Here is a 19887-nt window from a genome sequence, read left to right on the forward strand (position 1 = left end):
GCATTTAAACACAGCGTGATGCGTCACCTGACGCATTTAAACACAGCGTGACGCGTCACCTGACGCATTTAAACACAGCGTGACCCGTCGTGTGCGTCGACTGATGCATTTAAACACAGCGTGACGCGTTGCTTGACGCATTTAAACACAGCGTGATGCGTCGCCTGCCGCATTTAAACACAGCGTGACCCGTCGTGTGAGCCGTCTGACGCATATAAACGCAGCGTGACGCATCGTCTGACGCATTTAAACACAGCCTGACGTGTCGTATTTAAACACACGCATTTAAACACAGCGTGACGTCCTCTGACGACACAGCGTGATGCGCTGCGCAGCGTGGCCCGCCGCACTTAAACAGTGCGTGACATGTCGCGCGCGCCGACTGATGCATTTAAACACAGCATGACGTGTCGCCTGACGCATTTTTACACAGTGTGACGCATCGTCTGAGGTATTTAAACACAGCGTTGTCACATCGCGCGCGCCCTCTGACGCATTTAAACACAGCGTGACGCGTCACCTGACGCATTTAAACACAGCGTGACGCTTCACCTGACGCATTTAAACACAGCGTGACACGTGCGCGCCGTCTGACCCATTTAAACACAGCGTGACGCGTCGCCTGCCGCATTTAAACACAGCGTGACATGTCGTGCGCGCCGTCTGACGCATTTAATCACAGCGTTGACACGTCGCGCGCGCCGTCTGACGCATTTCAACACAGAGTGATGCGTCACCTGACGCATTTAAACACAGCGTGACGCGTCGCCTGCCGCATTTAAACACAGCTTGACAAGTGTGCACCGTCTGACGCATTAAAACACAGCATGACGCGCGCTTGACGCATTTAAACACAGCGTGACGCGTCGCCTGCTGCATTTAAACACAGCGTGACGCGTCGCCTGACGCATTTAAACACAGCGTAACGCGCGCTTGACGCATTTAAACACAGCGTGACGCGTCGCCTGCCGCATTTAAACACAGCGTGACGCGCGCTTGACGCATTTAAACACAGCGTGACGCGTCGCGACGCGCTTGCCCTCTGACGCACTTAAACACAGCGTGTTGCGTCGTGTGCGCCGTCTGACGCATTTAAACACAGCGGGACATGTCGCACGCGCTGTCTGACGCACTAAAACACAGCCTGATGTGTCGTGCGCGCCGTCTGACGCATATAAACACAGCGTGACTCGTTGCCTGCCGCATTTAAGTACAGTGTGACGCGTCGTCTGACACATTCAAACACAGCGTGACACGTCGCGCGCGTCGTCTGACACATTTGAACACAGTGTGACGCGTCGTCTGACACATTCAAACACAGCGTGACACGTCGCGCGCGCCGTCTGACGCATTTAAACACAGTGTGACGCATCGCCTGACGCATTTAAACACAGCGTGACGCGCCGTCTGCGCAGCGTCGCAGCATTTAAACACAGCGTGATGCACGCCGTGCGCTCTGCCTGGCGCATTTAAACAGCGGACGCTCGCGTCACGCCGCCTGATGCATTTGAACACAGCGTGACACGTCGTGCGTGCCGTCTGACGCATTTAAACACAGTGTGACGCGTCGCCTGACGCATTTAAACACAGCGTGACGCGTCGCCTGACGCATTTAAACAGCGTGACGCGTCGCCTGACGCATTTAAACACAGCGTGACGCATCGCGCTTGCCCTCTGACGCACTTAAACACAGCGTGTTGCGTCGTGTGCGCCGTCTGACGCATTTAAACACAGCGGGACGTGTCGCACGCGCTGTCTGACACACTAAAACACAGCCTGATGTGTCGTGCGCGCCGTCTGACGCATATAAACACAGCGTGACGCGTCGCCTGCCGCATTTAAGCACAGTGTGACGCGTCGTCTGACACATTCAAACACAGCGTGACACGTCGCGCGGGCCCTCTGACGCATTTAAACAGCATGACGCGTCGCGGGCGCCGTCTGTCGCATTTGAACACAGCGTGACACGTCGTGCGTGCCGTCTGACGCATTTAAACACAGTGTGACGCGTCGCCTGACGCATTTAAACACAGCGTGACGAAAGAACGAGATTGCGGATATGAGCGGCCGAAATGGGCTTTCTCCGTAGGGTGTTTGGGCTCTCCCTTAGAGATAGGGTGAGAAGCTCAGTCATCCGGGAGGGTCTCAGAGTAGAGCCGCTGCTCCTTCACGTCGAGTGGAGCCAGTTGAGGTGGTTCGGGCATCTGGTCAGGATGCCTCCTGGACGCCTCCCTGGTGAGGTGTTCCGGGCACGTCCCACCGGGAGGAGAAGACCCAGGACACGCTGGAGGGACTATGTCTCTCGGCTGGCCTGGGAACGCCTTGGGATTCCTCCCAAGGAGATGGAAGAAGTGGCTGGGGAGAGGGAAGTCTGGGCCTCCCTTCTGAAGCTGCTACCCCCGCGACCCGACCCCAGATAAGCGGAAGAAGATGGATGGATGGATGGAATATTATGTCTAGTTATTTTTGTTTAGGTGCAGAAGTTTTACAGAATCTGATCTTTGTACAATGTCACTGTAAGCAGAAATAGCATTTGTAGCATAGATAAAGCTGCGTAACTCTTGATCTGTGTATCCAGCAAGAACAATTCCGAAAAGTATGTGATAGGTGTGGGGCAAATAAAGTTGCCAAAACAGAAGATGGAGTCCTTTCTGTTTTATGCGTGAAACACATACATGCCATAAAGGCAGCAACATAGATCTCCAGAAGAAGGCTCCCTTACACCTGTTTACCTCTAACTTGGATCCATCTATCACATTAACCACATTAACCACACACTTCACCACTGTCTCTTCCATGTCTTACACCATGCCCTAGCCATTATTTCATATTTTTGTAAAGTTTTTGTTGTGATTTTACAATCTTGCTGCTTTAAAAAGAAACTGATATTATGCCTATATACATGTCGTCATGTCAGTTCAGCTCAGTCTTGGAATTGGTTGGCAGCACCTCAGTGACCTCTTCTCTGAATTTGGGTCTCTGACTCTGCTGATCATTTCTGTCAGTTGTGAAGTTGGCTTCCCAATAGTTGTAGTTGTACAACAAGATAAACAGTAGATTTAGACATTGGTGTGTTTCTGACAGGTGGGTATATATGCTCCAAGTCTGTGTTCTGTATTCCCCGGCACTGTGATGCGGTACAGTCTTGCAGGATCTGAGTACAGATGATTTAATGAGATGTTAATAAAACTGCTGTACAATGATTTTATCTCTATACATACTGTGACTTTGTGATTACACCTGCTGGCTCAGGAACAAACAGTTGTGCTAGGGTCTAATAATCCAGAAACTCCAGGTCCTCACACACACGTTGGTCTCACTGTAAAAGACTAATTCACAGAATTCTTCTGTTAGCAAGCATGACCTGGAGCTTTTTACAGGTTTGGTGTGAGAAAAGTGAATTAGGTCATTTCACAACTCTACAGCACAGTATAAAAACCTGATTAGATTAGATTTGATTAGCACAGCTAGGTCTCCTCAGGGAGAAGCAGTGAGACTGGATCAGGGGGTGGTGGGCCTGTTTTGTTAATAATGTGCTAAATTAACCATCCGATCTCCTCTCTGCCAGGAGCAACATGTTTTATTCATGGTAATAGACTAACAGGTGCAAGTTGTCAATTTGCACCTTCATTAGTCCTTCCTCTTATTTCAAACAAATGAAAACTTGTTGGATCTCTGGTGCTGCTGTAAGCTTCATAGCTGAGGTTTAGTCTAACTTTGTCCTTCAGAGTGAAACAGCTCCTGTAGGTGAACTGATCCCAGACAGTGTCACTTATTGGTTTGTGACCATCAGCTAGCTAGGGAACTGCAATTAGATATAAAAAATTGACCTTATTTGGGAAATATTTATCTTAGATGTAAAAACAATACAGTAATAATACTGTAGGTTATTTAGTTTTTATAAATTTTAATGAAATATTTTTACAGGAATGTCGCCACGTTGTTCACGCTGCAATGCATTCTGGGTAAGGACGTGTAGTGGTCCAACTGCCTGGCTCCTCCAGCCAAAACAATGATGAGTAACTTTATTAAGCCTTTTCAAATTGAACCAGAGCTCACTGAAGCGAATCAGAATGTAGGAATAAGAAGAGGTGATGAGGAGGAGGAGGACCAAACAGAGGAAGAGGACAGAGTAATTATGAGTTTTGGCTTATCAAAAACAGCAATTTTTTAGGTAATAGGAAAATTGCAATGTATTAAGGCCAACATGTTCAACTAGTCCTGGATCTTTTTAGGTCTTCACCATGAGGTTATTATCATGACATTAATGTAATTATCTATTTGCAATCAATTGTTTTTATTTCAGTTCTTTTACATTCACAAAAACATGTACAATACAACACAATTACAATACCAAGACATAGGAAGAAGAAAACATAGAAATAGACATAGAAATAGAAAGATTTATATAACCCGCCTGCCTCCCAACTCTCAACCCCATGGAGACCCTCAACCCCATTCCCCAAGATCTCAAAATAATAACAAATATGGAAGTGAGAAGATGAAATCATCACTTATAGCCACATGTTAAGAGGGTTACATAAAATTATGTTGCATTCTTTAATCTCTTTATTTATCTCTTCATTTTTGGCTGGCCTCGTGCATCCTGATCATTGATCTCTCCTTCATAATGATGTCTAGGAATAAATTAGCCCATTGTTGCCAAGGTAATAAGTGTTGTGGTTGCCATCGTAGTGCCAACATCTTCTTAGCTGCAGTGAAGCCTGCCCACAGCATGTACTTTTGTTGAGGGGAAAGTTCTAAAATGGAATCGTCATTCCGCAAGAATAAAGATAGTGATAATCGAATATTAGCTTGAATCATATCAATCTACGTGTTGGAAATTTGTCTCAAGAAAGCAGCCACACTGGGGCAATCCCAATACATGTGCATAAAAAGCCTGGAATCTTAAATGTACTTAAGTCACAAATAGGAGATGTGATAATTTTCATAGCATGATGTTTCCTGGGTGTTAAATACATCCTTTGGATGGTTTTTGGGTGTGTTGTGGAGGTTCCTGCAGAATCTACATCTCCTGTAAGGGAAAGGTCTCTCCCCCAAACATTTTCTACAGGGAGCCTAGCACGAGGATCCGAAATAAATGTATATAATTCAGAAAAAAATGCCACGTGCCTGACCCCACAAGGCAAGACGTTCTTGCAAGGGATGAGATGGGAAAGGCACACCCAGGGCCAGCCCAAGCCTCCATAGGGCCCTAAGCGAAATTTGGTTTTGGGTCCCTCTAGTTCTGCTAACAATGTGGACTGGCTGTAATCAGCAGTCTGATCATCATCAAACATTGAGAAGTTTAAATTATTGTTATCAAATGTTATCAAACACACACACACAAACACCCTAGCATCAATGTTTGGCTGTTGAACTGGACCGTACCAGATCGTTATCAAGCTAATTTTCTATTAGCAGCTTTACAAATCTTTTACATTACATTACCAAGGCACATTAAAACAAACCTTTATCTTGGCTTTTTTCTCTTCTTCCTCTTTCTTTTCTCTCTCCCCTTTGGACGTTTGGATGAGCTCTGCAACTGCAGCTCAAGGTACTGGCGAATTGTGCGGTACCTACTGCGGTCACCAGGGGGCTCCAAGAGCAATTTATTATTGTTTTTTTTTTTTTTATTATTATTATCAATAAAATAAATTCTACATACATTATCAAATATATATATATATATATATATATATATATATATATATATATATATATATATATATATATATATATATATGGTATGGTTTGGAAATTTTTTTATTTTATATATATTATATTGTGAAAACAAATCAGTTCATAGTGAAATTGTGTGCTTTTGATATTATAATGACAGAAATTATTGCAAAAGAAAAAATAATAAAAATTAGCTCAACTGACGGGGCCCCTTAGTGGCTGTGGGGCCCTACGCGGCTGCTTAGTTTGCTTATGCCTTGGGCCACCCCATGGCACACCGTATGCTTTCATGGCCAATTTGAGTTGTAAATAAAAGAAGAATGTAGAATATACTTCGTAGCTCTCTAAAAGAACGCAGGCCATCATTGTTCATAAGGTCTTTGAGAACATTGACACCCTTATCCCTCTACGTAGGGAAGGATAAGAGATGGAAAAGTTATTAAATATAGTTTATGCCACTTCAGGTTGGTGTTTGTGTGATTCAACGCTGAATGACAGGTTCTATGAAGAGAAGAAATTATGGGTCCTAATTGTGATCTGGCCTCTTTAGGAGGTATGTTAGAATATACTAAGTCCTGAAGCCTGTATGGTTTGGATAGATCTTCTTCAATTGGTTTCCCAGAAACGGAGGCCTCAGGATAAACCATACAAGCAAGGTTGGAGCACAAAGGACCAAAAATATGAGATATGAGAGAGTGTAGCTTTTCCCACTAACCCCTTGGCAGTGCAAGAGGAATCATTGTAGAGTAAAAGTTAACACGTGGAAGAACATCCATCTTAATTACTGACACACAAGCTTGAAGAGCATTTGGGAGTTTTGACCACAGTTGTAGATCTTTATCAATACGATTAAATTGACTCTGGCAGTTGTGTGAAGCTATATGAAATATGAAAGGAGAAATGTCAATCCCAAGGTATCTAAAATGGTTCACCACTGGGATGCCAGATGGCAAGGCGAGGGTTCTTGCGACTGAATTTAGACGCAACAATGACTACCTGCTCCAGTTAATTTTATAGCCAAATAGTGAGCCGAACAGATCAAAGATGGATGGTAAATGTGTTAAAGAGGACCCTGTGTCACCAGTTTAGAGTAAAATATCGTCTGCATATAAAAATATGCGATGCTCAGTGCCCTTGACTGAGATAGACAGAACTGAGGGGTGTTGTCTAATTTTCTGGGCCAGAGGTTCAAGGGAGAGGGCAAGAAGTAATGGGGGCTGGGGACAGCCCTGGCATGTGCCCGTTAGTATGGGGAATAGAGACGAACAAGGATTACCAGTATACAGCATTGCAGATAGGTTAGATAAAGAACCTTTAACATTAGGATAAATTGCGGACCTAATTTGAAATTGTCCAAGGTGGCCCACAGATAAGGCCAGTCTGTCAAATGGTTTTTCGGCATCCAGAGACAAGACAGAGCATGGGGAATCAGTTGTCTTTGCTAAATAGCACTGTAGATTGTCTGCCTTTTATAAATCCAGTCTGATCATTATCAGTCTAGATAAAGCTGTTAATAACAAAGTGTATGACGATCTATGTCATGATTCTATGTTGCTGATTAAATAAAATCATATGGTAATGACAGCGGATATGCGTCTGACAGATGTAGCCGTGAGTTTGTGCAAATGGATTTTCTCTCTTTATTGTTAGCATCTACTTTACTTTCTTGTGTGCTTATTTTTACTTATCAGGATGTGAGAAGCTGAAATTTTAAAAAGGTTTCCAAAGCTTAGATTTTTAGAGTTTCCATGTAACATTCTTCTCATGTTCCAATTATCACTTTCTTCATAAACCACAGTTGTTAGGAGATTTTTGTATTCATATTTTTCTCACTTTGTCCTGTCTCTGTTGGTCTTAAACATCAGTTTAGACATGTTAAAAGAGTAAAGATGCAACACAAGCCACAGTTATTTGGAAGGCAGCACTGCCTTAACCACAATTTCCTCATTCTTCTTTTCGTTTTTGCTGTTACTGCCAGGTGCTGTAATGAAAATAACTGTTTTACCAGAGAACATGTGTATGGACACATGTTATCTGTGTCCATACACATGTGATTATTTTACATCAGAAGAAAATATATTATTAAACCAATATCTACAGTAGCCACCTCTTATTAATTAAAAGTGACGCACGGCACTTTTCAGTTTTTGTATGTTCAGATTACAGCTGTATGGTATTAGGACAGCATGAATTCAGTATCATTTCACAAAACGGATTAAAATTACCATATTTTCCCAAGTTCTAACTTGTAAAAATATGACTTTTATTTCTTGGTAGTTACAATCCTTCTTGGCAATATCTTGTTTGGTGTTGTTTTTTGTTAAATGATTGAAGATTTGATAAGCCAGGCATGTTGGCAGTTTAACACTGTATTCTTTTTAGAAACGAGAATTAGAGTGCTGCGTGGGAGAATTATATGCATTCACAACAGCCAGGTGTCCCCTCACCTTTTCACCGTCTTGGTTTCACACTAATAAAGGATGCCACAACATTGTGCAACAGGAAAGTCCACGCAACAACTTAAATGTATTGTTGATGAGTAAAGTTGTAGTGCATGGCAGCTGGAATATTATTGTGCCTTCAAGCTGTACTTTTCAATTGGTATGTTTCACACAGCATAGGTTTCATATATACCTATACTTAAAACTCAAAGGCTAAAAATACTTGTGGTTTCTTCTATATTTTAGAGTTTTTAAAAGAGACTAAACATGTTGTAACATCAATGTTTTTCTCATTACTGATCAGGAACCTTGGAACCCTTTAAAGAGATTAGAAATTTCTTTAAAGAATTTAATTTTAATCTTTAAAATCCAAAACAGTTGCTGTAAATACTAAAATATGTAGCAGCTAGTTATGTTAGCACCACATAGAACACATAGAACTTGATCTATGACTTTTAATTGTATGTGACATAGATGTAGATGATTGACTTTGCAAACTCAATTTAATCAAACCTGTGGGATTTGTAGTCCATACATTGGACTGAGATAGTTGAAGGATGACAGGTCATCCATTCCTTTTCCTATTGATGACATTCCTGCTCTTATTCTTAGAATCAGACTAAAGAATAAAAGCATAAGAAGACAGTTGTGTAAGTCTTCTTAGAAGACAGTAAAACTGTCAGTAGACTTCCATGGAGTGAAATCCAGACCAAGAAGGCTGCAACTTTTAGATGTGTTCCTGGACCAACACACCTGACCCAAACGGCAGACTAACTGCCTAAGCATGCAATCACATTCTAGTCCAGATAGTAACTAGTGCTTGATTAAGATGTTCTAATGCAGAGGCACATCTAAAGGTTGCTACATTCCAAGCCCGTGATTTAGCTAGCCTACATGATTTTCATCAGATGGCTGTCCTTTTAATTTGTCTGCTGTTAGAGAAGTTCTACTGAGGCAATAATTTATAAACATGTGATAAACCAACTTCCTGCATGTGAAGCAGCTCCAGACCATACAGTTGGTCTTTAGAGAACTGTGTGTTGCTGTTTGCTCGTCCTTCTCAGTTTAAAGCAGTAATTTATTCATTAAGTAAGTGAAGGCAGTGAGGAGTGTGTTGGTGTCTCTCCGTCTAATGAAAACTTAAATCCCTCAGAGTTTTGCAGATTAGTTGTGAGGTGCTAGGTTTCTCCCAGCATGCCTGATTTCCTCTCTGTCTTTGTTCACTCTTATAGCCATTGCATTGTGGGTAGTATGGACTTGATTCTTTGTTCCTCAGTCCATCATGGTGCTCACAAACACACACTTAGACACACCTTGAAATGTGACAAGCAGTTCAAACTGCAGAGAAGCTGTGTGACAGCTGCATCGGTTTCAGGCCTGGGCTCTGTGACAACATATGGCATATAGATTATGATCATGTACACTTTTTCAGAGTTACGATTGTTTACAAATTACAGCTCTGTGTTAGTGTCAGTAGCAAATCTGAATGGTAACTTTCCCCAGCTGACCTTATGTCAAATGACTCATGTCTGATATTTTACTTCCAATATTTGTCAGCCCTCCTGTTATCTTGGGGCACGCTCTGAGTGAATGAACTGCAGTGACTGGATATGTAATAGAACAAAAGTTTCCTTTTAAATAGCCACTTCCATTGGGTGCTTCCTCAGATTCTTTAAGCACCTCATTAAGAGTGAGAATTGGTACATTTGTGTCTCTTTCACTGAGCTATAGCGTCCACAACAAAGAGTGTGATTGCCCTACCTGTGTATAGTGCATTCACCAATGTGTTTCTTCTGAAAATAAAAAGATTTCAGAGTGGCCCTAACCAAAACCTGACACTTTTTGGTTTAAACCATTCTCCCCCTAATTTTTCTATGTACAAATGTGTTCAGCTCTTCAGCCTGCTTGATGTTGTTGACACATCCAGAGGCAACAAGTTCCAACATCATGAAAGCATATTTGATTGAGGACTCTATTCAACATATGGGCATTTTCCAACCACTAATCTATAGGCATGTAACATTTTTGGTTTTTATTTAGGTCTTTGTCTCTAACATCAAGCAGCTCAACATTGTTTCTTCTCCTGCAGCCTTCAGTCGCTTTGCACCAGACTTGGGTCACAGGAACTCACAGTTGCTTGAGTCCTGTTACCCAGGAACTCATGCAGCCAACAGAAAGCAAGGTCCATCTTCAAGTTGCTTGCAGATGCTGATGAAAACAAAGGGGAAAGAAAAAAATCCCTGCACCTGGATCAATTTGGAGTTTAAGTTGTTGATGGATTACATCTCCTCTGGAAAGTAGGGCATTGAGTGCAGCTATGCTGGGCTCCTTGACAGGAGATAAACAGTAGGCAGCATATATTTATAAAATACTTAAAAAATAGATTTAAAAAATAACTGTCATCAGTGATGACTCATAGACGTTCACATCAAAATATTTACCAATTTGAAGTAGCTCATAATTGTAAAGTTCCAGATCTTATTAGCTATTTTTCCAGTTTGCTGAAAAGTCTCCTCTGCTTAGAACAGCTTCTTCTGCATACTTGCTGTCTCCCCACTGCTTCTGATAAAATACAAACAGGACTTCTCAAGACTTCCTTCAAAAATGATCTTCTTCTTGACACTTGCCAAAATTACAAGAGGTATTATTACTATTATAGCATTCTTGTCCAATAAAAGAACCCCTCATTACTGAAGATAAGTAAAGAAAAAAATTATAGCTTCTGTGACCAAAGAAAAAAAAAGAAATGAACATGTCTAACCTTGATCAATATTTGCCTGATAGTCCCCTGAGTTATTACCTCAAATGAAAAGGATTTTTAAGGATTCATTATGCAAGACAACATTTGAATTATTATTGATTACTCCTACAATAGAATGTCCATCCATCCATTTTCTGTTCACCCTTGTCCCTAATGGGGTCAGGAGGGTTGCTGGTGCCGATCTCCAGCTAGGTTCCGGGTGAGAGGCGGGGTACACCTTGGACAGGTCGCCAGTCTGTCGCAGGGCAACACAGAGACATACAGGACACACAATCATTCACACACACACTCACACTTAGAGAGAATTTAGAGTGACCAATTAACCTGACAGTCATGTTTTTGGACTGTGAGAGGAAGCCGGAGAACCCAGAGAGAACCCACGCATGCACAGGGAGAACATGCAAACTCCATGCAGAAAGACCCCGGACCGGGAATTGAACCTAGGACCTTCTTGCTGCAAGGCAACAGCTCTACCAACTGCGCCACTGTGCAGCCCTACCATAGAATGTGTGTATGAAAATATTCATGAGAAGATTTAAGAGTTTCTAAAATTTCTGCATTTAAGGCATGTCAAGTAAGGCATGGATGATTGTGTCCCAGTGTGTATAGAATGATTGCAAGGTTGTCGGTTTGATTCCTCCTGTCACTTGTGGATGAGCCCTGGGTAAGGCACTACGTGCCAAGATGCCTACCAATTGATGTGTTAAGTTGGGCATATTGTTGACTGTTTTTATTTATTTATTTATTTCCCCACCAGGGGATCTTTTGTGGGCTCTGGTGTCCCTTATATGGCAGTAGGCTGACAGGAAGGGGGGAAGGAAAAGGGGTAAGACATGAGGCAAATGTCGGCTGGGTCCGGGAATCAAACCCGTGACGGCCGCGTTGAGAACTAAAGGCCTCCAAATGTGGGTTGCGCTGTCCCCTACGCCACCACAGCACGCCCCATATTGTTGACTGTTTTTAGTGTAACGTTCTATATAGGTTTAGTCTGTTCACCATGTAAATGTCTGTATCTTACAACGGACATCCTGAAGTGGCACTACGTCCATTCATGCTTACATTTTTTGTATTAGTGTGCACTATGATAACCTTTGCTTTCCCCTCTTTCTGTTTCAGCAAGATTACACTTTGATAGTGGAAGCTTGGGATAAGGACAACGGCACACGTGGCAGTGGTGAGAGTCTTCCAGTTCTTATCAAAATGTTCTAAGTTATTAAATGTAATAATTTAAGATACAAGGAGCCATGTGATGTTACCTTGGTTAAACAAATGTGAGATTCTACACATAATTCGCTGGTCTGTCTTATCACACAATCAAAAAAGTATTGGTAAGGACTGAAAGAGCATATGTGTTGTTCCCATCAGTCTGGAAAGAGTCACAGGGGAGTTTCCAAGTTTGAGTTTTTGCAGTTTATATTCACAGAGAAAAATATGTTTTACTTGTAAAAAGAGTTTCTCCATCCACTGACTCTGCTTATCTGAAATCAGGTCATTGTAGCTGGAGGGACCCCCAGACATGATTTTCTCTTTTTTGGGGTTTCAAATGTAATGCAAAGCAAAATCCTCCATCAACTTCTAAGTCTGCAAAAATCTATTTTAAAGTGCCATTTTTAAAATCATTCTCCAGACTATTTCAGAGAAGTCAGGGAATTTGAACTTAAAGGTAATTTTTTTAACCTTAAAATTTTACAGAAATTTCTATCCATTTTCTGACTATTTGGTTGAATTTAAAAAACTTTGAATAACTTCCTCATTAACTGGGTCATATATGTTACCCTTTTGCTCTAACACATATTTTCAACTATGCCCCTCAATTTTTCTCTGGGCGTTTGAACCGGACATTGGGATTGACACTCAGAACATTGACTTTGGGTTCCTTAATTCACTTTATAACCAGCTTGGTTATAAAGTGCAAGTGTGTTTTGAACGTGCTCCCAAAAGAACGTAGTTTTCACCGTAGTTTTGGTTAAAAATTCTAAACTTGAAGAGAGAACCCAAAATGCTTCATGCATGCTCATTTCATTGTGCGGATAAAAACCAACGGAAGAAACCCGCATCTGCATCCAAAGCAACTGAGTCAGCGCAGTAGCTACATATGCTAGTGCGGGTTACTTCTTCAAGTCACCATCCCTCCCCGCAATAGCTGTAGGTAATGGTCAAACAATAGTGCCACATTTAAGCTGTGATAGCTGATGTTCCCACATATTTCATAGCCTAAAACCACTGTGGAAAGCCAGTTAGCGAGTTGTTAATATGTAAAGAATTGGCGGTTCTGGTTTGCCGCGCAAGTCATGCCTGTAAATCATGCAAGCCCTCATGGGGGCTATGAATAAGGTGGATAAATAAAATTACCTTACCTTGATTTTTTTTTTTTTTTTTTTGAGTGTGTGTTGCAGTGACTGTTGATTCTTTCAAACATAGTTGTTAAGTTATGTGAGACGTTTTTATGTATAAACAAAAACATAAAAGTTTTTTCCCAAGATATGTAGTTAAAATCTCATCTTGTTCCCAGGAACTCAGTGTGATATATATTCGAGCTGGATGTATAATATAAACCTTTAGATCAGGATTTAAGAGAACAGAGAGAAAGCCAGGAGGCTTGAACTGCTTCTCATATGAATGAGTGAAGTGAACTGAGATGAATCAGGGGAGGTGTCACTGCAGAAAGAGAGAGTCTGTCTCAACATGTTTCCTGTTCATTAAATCAAAGAAAATGAAAAGCCATCCTAAGATTCTGCTCTGACTTGTAAAAGACAGATTATTTTGCTCCTCTGTCACCTTCTCCCTCTTTTCTCACTGTTTGTATGCTTTCTCACACTGTCTTTAGCTCTAGCAGTAGCTCGTTAAGCAATTAATTACAGTCCACAGGGCCTTCTGTCCCGATGTGCTCCTTCTTTTGATGTTTGATTCCTACTTAGCTTTCCAGCCGCTCCCAGACCCGGCCTGCTGTGCCATGGACTCACTCTTTTCCTGCTCTACCACCTTCACATAAACATTGCATGTTGATGACTGAGGGTCTGCATGTCCCAGCTCATGTACAGAGTCTGTCAGCACTACACACTCATAACTCTTCCACTGGTTGTCATTTTACAACCATAAACCTGAGTGGGTTTTATTAAGCACTATGTGATGTGTAGTGGTGAATTGGAAGTAAAACGGTACATCATTTCCAAATTTGGAACAAATAAAAATGGAAAAAGTGTGGTGTGCATTTGTAACTTACTCTAACGCCCCTAAATAACGGAGACATGTGGGAAAAGATCTGAACATAGAACAAAACTGAAATTAAATAAATAAATATTTAATTCACAGTGGCACAGTGGGTAGCACTGTTTTCTTGCAGCAAGAGGTTCGCAGGAGTTTGCATGTTCTCGCTGTGCGTGGTAGGTTCTCTCCGGATATTCTGGCTTCCTCCTACAGTCCAAAAACATGACCGCCTAAGTGTGTTTGCGTGTGTGCGTGGTTGTTTATTCTGTATATCTCTGTGTTGCCTTGTGATGGATTGGCACCCTGTGCAAGGTGTACTAGGCCTTTCGCCCAAAACGTTTGCTGGAGATAGACACCAGCACCCCTTCTGACTGCTTAGGGGATGTTTTCTTTGGGAGGACCAGGGTTTCCATCCTATATGACTTACTGACCTTGAGTTTTTATGAAATAGAATGGGAAACCTTTCAGTCTGGTAGAATGATGAGTTGCCATTAGCTGCAATTGGAACGGCTGCTAATGGCTGTTGTTCAAGGTATCGATCAGGATGCTGATTACAAATCACAATGTTGCTGTGTTACTGTGTTACGGACATTTAATAGGACTTTTCTTATCAATTCGTAAACTACTTTGTTTTGGTCTGTCATATAAAATTCCAATAAAACACATATAATCTTAAAATTGTAAAGTCACAAAATCTAAAGAAAATGAAAGGGATGTGAAAGCCTACCCACTTTGTGTAGAAATGCTTCATCCATCTGGGGTGACTATTCAGTTAAATAAGGATCTTGGGGACTTAAACCACATCCTTTCCTTCTTGTTGCGTGCAGTTATGCTCACAGATATTTCCACCTCCTGTGTCTGGGAATTCCTGCATTTTCCAGCAATGATTTTGACATACGTCAGAGAGCAGGTAGAAACCTGTAGAATCAAGTTTGCATATGCAGGTGGAGCCTACATTAGTGATGTGGTATCATAATTATAGAGAGTGAAAGTTCTCATCTGCCCAGGTGTGCAGAGGAAAAGGTATCTAATGACGTTGCAGTGAAGTTTTGTTTTGCCCGAGAGCCCAACATGAATCCTCTGGTTCTGTGCCAGCACAGGTCTGATGATATCATCCTACATATTAATGTTGAATACAGCTCCGTTATATAATGTGTGTAAGATGTCTGCTGATGCTACTGAGACTAATGCTGCCAGATTGCTAATAATATTTAAGTAATTAAGACAAAACCAAATAAATAAATAAAAAAAAGCATGACTAGGTTTGAATATATGACTACATTAAACCTTAAACAAACCTGAATGTTAAGTCATTGGGTGAAAGGCAGAATACACTCTGGACAGGTTGCCAGTCCATTGCAGTACATCAAGTCAATAAAAAAACTTTAATACAGACATGTAGCCTTAATGAATAGTATTTTTAGTATCCTACATGGTTCTATTATAAAGTTTGTACAGTGAAAATAGTTAATAGTAAATGCAGCTTACTATGCTAAGTTTCTTTCCAGTTTTTTGAACTGAGGTTACCTTCAAAGAACAAGGCTTCTCTAAAACATGGCTACTCTGCTAAATAGTGTAAGAGTGAAGCAACAGGAATAAGATTCCTTACAAAATTAAATCAAACTGTTTTTATTGCTGATTCACTGTTGCATGAGTAATGTTTTAGCAGAGCTTTCCATTCCAGGTGTTCACCCTGAATTATTTTAACTGTCACACCTGGTATATGAAATAAAAGAGAGTATGAAAGGTTAGACCCCACGCTGTTACGGTCCTGAACGAGCAAATTCAATCAAGGTTCACAGTGATTAGATTAGATGGTGTAATTCATTCATTCAGCTGTGTATTTCATATTTGTATGCACACAGGGTAAATATTGGCCATTGATAGCAGTAGAGTGATTTGAACTGAAATGAACACATACAGCCTTGAATTTGATCCTTTCTACACACTTGGTTTCTGAATTCCAACATAGCCTGACTGAGAAAAAGTTTCAGCTGTTGAGAAACATCTGATGTTATGCGAAGGTAAAAGCCTTGGCTCCAGGTCAAGGTTCAGCTCTATCTCAAACAACAATTTTAAAAGAAGTCAGGGGCCAAAGAGCTGGAGATCCCCAACGAAGCCCTTCACTAGGACCTAAAGACGTTTTGCTCTCTGCTTTTAAAAATATGTTCCTTTTAATGTTTCATTGTGCTGATCTCGACATGATCAGCTGCTCAGATCTGGTGCCCCTCACTGTTTATGTAAGCTGGTCTTAAGAACCCCCTGCTAACCCCCCGCCTGCTCTCCCTAGTAACAACCGCCTCTCTTAGTATGGCTCCTCCACTTCAGAGAGAGTTCTTGATTGGTCTATATTTTTATATCTAATTGCTGGAGATGAACAGCCGTGTTTCAGGTGGTGGGTGTGTAACTGAAATCTGTGGCAATGTGTTAATTCTCAGCGAGATTCAATAAAATAGGACAGTAAAAAAAAAATAGTCTTTTTTTTAATACTTTTTGTGAAGGAACTGATTTATGTTAAACAAAGAAAGGCATACAAGCTCGGTGTCATATTCTGCACACTATAAAACAGAATTTGTGGTTAAGTGAGCTACTTTTCTGAAATTGATGTGGAAATGAATGTCATTAATAGTTTTTGGGTTTATCTACTGCAATTTTGTTTTCCTATTTTGTGCTTATGGTTCATAGTGCTAGACTGTGAATGCTAAATGCAAATGTTTCTACTATAAAACTGACACTGGAACTGCAGGACTGAGCATAAGAAGCATCACTGAGGCTCTGCAAGCTACCTTACTGCAAACTTACATGTTATTTATAGGAATTTCATAGGCGCTTAGCATAAAGTAGTGCAACACTGATGTGAAAGAATAAAGATATATTGTTTTCAAAATGTCTAACAACTGAAAATCTGAAAAAATTTGTGATGGGCATTTCATACCTCCATGAATCCAGACGGCTGCAGCTCCAAATGCAGGTCTTCAGGAATCTGTCTGAAATTTCTTTTCTCTTTGGAAAATACACCAAGCTCAGTCTAATTTAACCATAGTTTCCGTGATCAAAAACATTCCACGTCTTACAGCAAATACTTGGTTGAATTTAGGTCTAGACTTTGACTGAACCATCATATTAATAGGCATCAATCTAAAGCACTCTGTTGTAGTTCTGGCTGTATGTTTAGAGTCACCTATGTCTCAAGTCTTCTGCAGCCTCTAACAAGCTTTGTTCCAAGACTGTCCTGCATTTAGCACCGTTCACCTTCTCATCAACTCTGGCCTGCTGAAGAAAAGCTTTCCCACAGCATGATGCTGCCCACTTGTATGTCTCCTAACTAATGATGCAGTGGTACCATCACATCACACTACTTGCACAACACAACCAGGTCATAAACCTGTCTGCCATATTTTAGGTGAAATTACACTTTGGGTTTTTGGATGGGTTGTCTAGTTAGTTACTGTGTTGTCTACTGTGTTCTTGCACAGTTCGGTCAGAGCTCGAAGTCTTGCAGTATTGTGTATAATGTAACAAAGAAATAATAGTTTCAGGTTTAAAAACCTGGTTATTAGTACATTGTCACAAGCAGCTTTCATTACTTTATATTTTAGGGTTGGATGTTGTTCAGTAGACATTTGAGCAGTAACATCAGTGAAAATGACATTATTGCAGCTAAGAAAAAACGTACAGCATTATTAAAAGTGCTCAGACTGTAATTAAACTCAAGTGAAATGACTATAAGGGCAACAGGAGCAAACCCGCTGGGTTAAGGGTGTTTCTGTTCCTTGAGAACAAGCTAAAGTGCCTTTCCTATGTCGCCCTTCCCTGCCTGTCCCTCGTCTCATATTATTTCCTTTTTGGCTCCGATGAAGTCAGGGCCGAATATCCTGAGAGAGGGGAAGATGGTGGAGGGGGCAGAAAAGCCTTTTACTGAGCAGGAAAGCACTTTTTGGTTATCAAGCTAACACAGGCCTTGCTGCTACACCCTCTGTGTTTCCTTCATTTTTCTGTTCTCTTCCACCCTTTCCTCCACTTATTTCTTCTACATTCTTGTAGAAGAAATATGGAGATGAAGATGTTTGATAGGAGATCCCCCCTGCCCTCCCTTATTATGTGCTCTAACAACTGGCATTTTCCAAAGCTCCATGAATTTATTTGGTGGAGTCAGACAGACCTGTTCAATGGAATGTCATTCAGAGGTTTAGATGGTTTAAACCAGGAGTCCTCAAAGCAGCACTGAGAGAGAATAAATAAAGAATTACACTTCTAGACACTCAAAGTACACAAAAGAAGGAGAAGGTGACAGAGGCTAAAAAAGTGGATTTTGCATATGTTCTCTTGAAATCAAAACAAGGTGTGTAGTTTATTCAATGCCAGCTTTGTTATGGGGTAGTTTATGGCCTTAAAAAGTCTTACATTGTTATTTTAAGATCAGAAAATAATTATCTATGCCAACAACACTTGCCTATTTGTACCAAGTTTAATAATTATATTTGCTATATAACAAGTATAACCAGAAGTAAAGTCTAATTTGTATATTTTTTTCATTCAAACAAATCCTCCTGTCATTCACCTCCATATCTAACAAATTGTGTTATTTTAATTTCTTTTTACTTTTGTTGTTTGCAGATGATGAGCTGCTGATTGAGCGAAGCATCTACAAGGGGAAGATTAATCCTGGCGAGGGGAAGCAGTCAGTAGAACATAAAAGCTTCATCGCCAAAATTAAATACACCATGCGTGTGCGCTGTGATGAACACTACTATGGCATGAGATGCAACAACGTATGTCGTCCCCGTGACGACTATTTTGGACATTATGTGTGTGACCATCTTGGGAAGAGACATTGTATTGAAGGCTGGGATGGAGAAGATTGCAAAACAGGTGAGCAGATACAGAAGAATACAGATTAAAAGGCAATAGAGTTGCAAATTAAAAACATACTTCTAAATTTTGGGACACAAGTCAGCTCAATGAACAAAATTTTAACATAAAAATAAAGAAAAAAATAACAATTTTCTTCACTTTGACTTTTCTTGTCTCCCTAATTAGGAGTGGATGGTTTTCTTTCTTTTTTTTTTCTTTTTTAAGAAATTCATAAGAAGTGGAACAAAAAATAGCAGAGTCATAAGTAGAGCAGCTGGACAGAATAAAAACTACACAGAAATGCTTCTTTAGGTCATTGGTCACATGTCCAAAGTCAGATCTGACTTCCTTGTTTGCCATTTTGGAAAAAGCACAGAGGCTGACGGAAGTTCATGTAGAGTGTCACTTCAGAAGAATCTGAAGAATGCTTCCAAACGCCTGTCAGTGTTGAATAGCACCCCCAACTTTTTCACAGTTTGTTTCCCATCCACTGCAAAAACGACAGCAACTTCATCCCATAATCAAAGACATAAATTCAGATTTCCAGAGCAATATTGGGGTTTTCTGTAAATTAAAATAGTAGGAATCAGTAGGAATCTTTCTATTAACTCAAAAATATGTTTTCTTTTTTTCTCTTAAAGCCATCTGTAAACAGGGATGTAGCTCGTTACATGGGACCTGCAGCTCCCCTGGGGAATGCAAGTAAGTCAGCTCTTTTATGCATGTGTATGTTTGTCCCTGTTTGCTATATATATATCTATATATATATATATATATATATATATATATATATATATATATATATATATATATATATATATATATATATATATATATATATATATATATATATATATATATATATATATATATATATATATATATATATATATATATATACATATATATATATATATATAGATAGATAGATACTTTTTCTTT

The 19887-nt window shown here is 40.5% G+C and overlaps 1 protein-coding gene across 2 annotated transcripts in view; it reads left to right on the top strand.

Annotated features, from left to right (window-relative positions):
* LOC122846007 (protein jagged-2-like) overlaps positions 1-19887 on the top strand; it is an 88243-nt gene that overhangs the window by 32653 nt on the left and 35703 nt on the right. For both annotated transcript variants that reach the window (XM_044142647.1, XM_044142648.1), the window contains exons 3-5: positions 12001-12058; positions 18709-18963; positions 19587-19647. In XM_044142647.1, the coding sequence (XP_043998582.1) occupies positions 12001-12058; positions 18709-18963; positions 19587-19647 (374 nt within the window). The remainder of the gene's footprint in view (positions 1-12000; positions 12059-18708; positions 18964-19586; positions 19648-19887) is intronic.

Source organism: Gambusia affinis, linkage group LG16, assembly GCF_019740435.1.
Source record: "Gambusia affinis linkage group LG16, SWU_Gaff_1.0, whole genome shotgun sequence".
Taxonomy (NCBI): Eukaryota; Metazoa; Chordata; class Actinopteri; order Cyprinodontiformes; family Poeciliidae; genus Gambusia; species Gambusia affinis.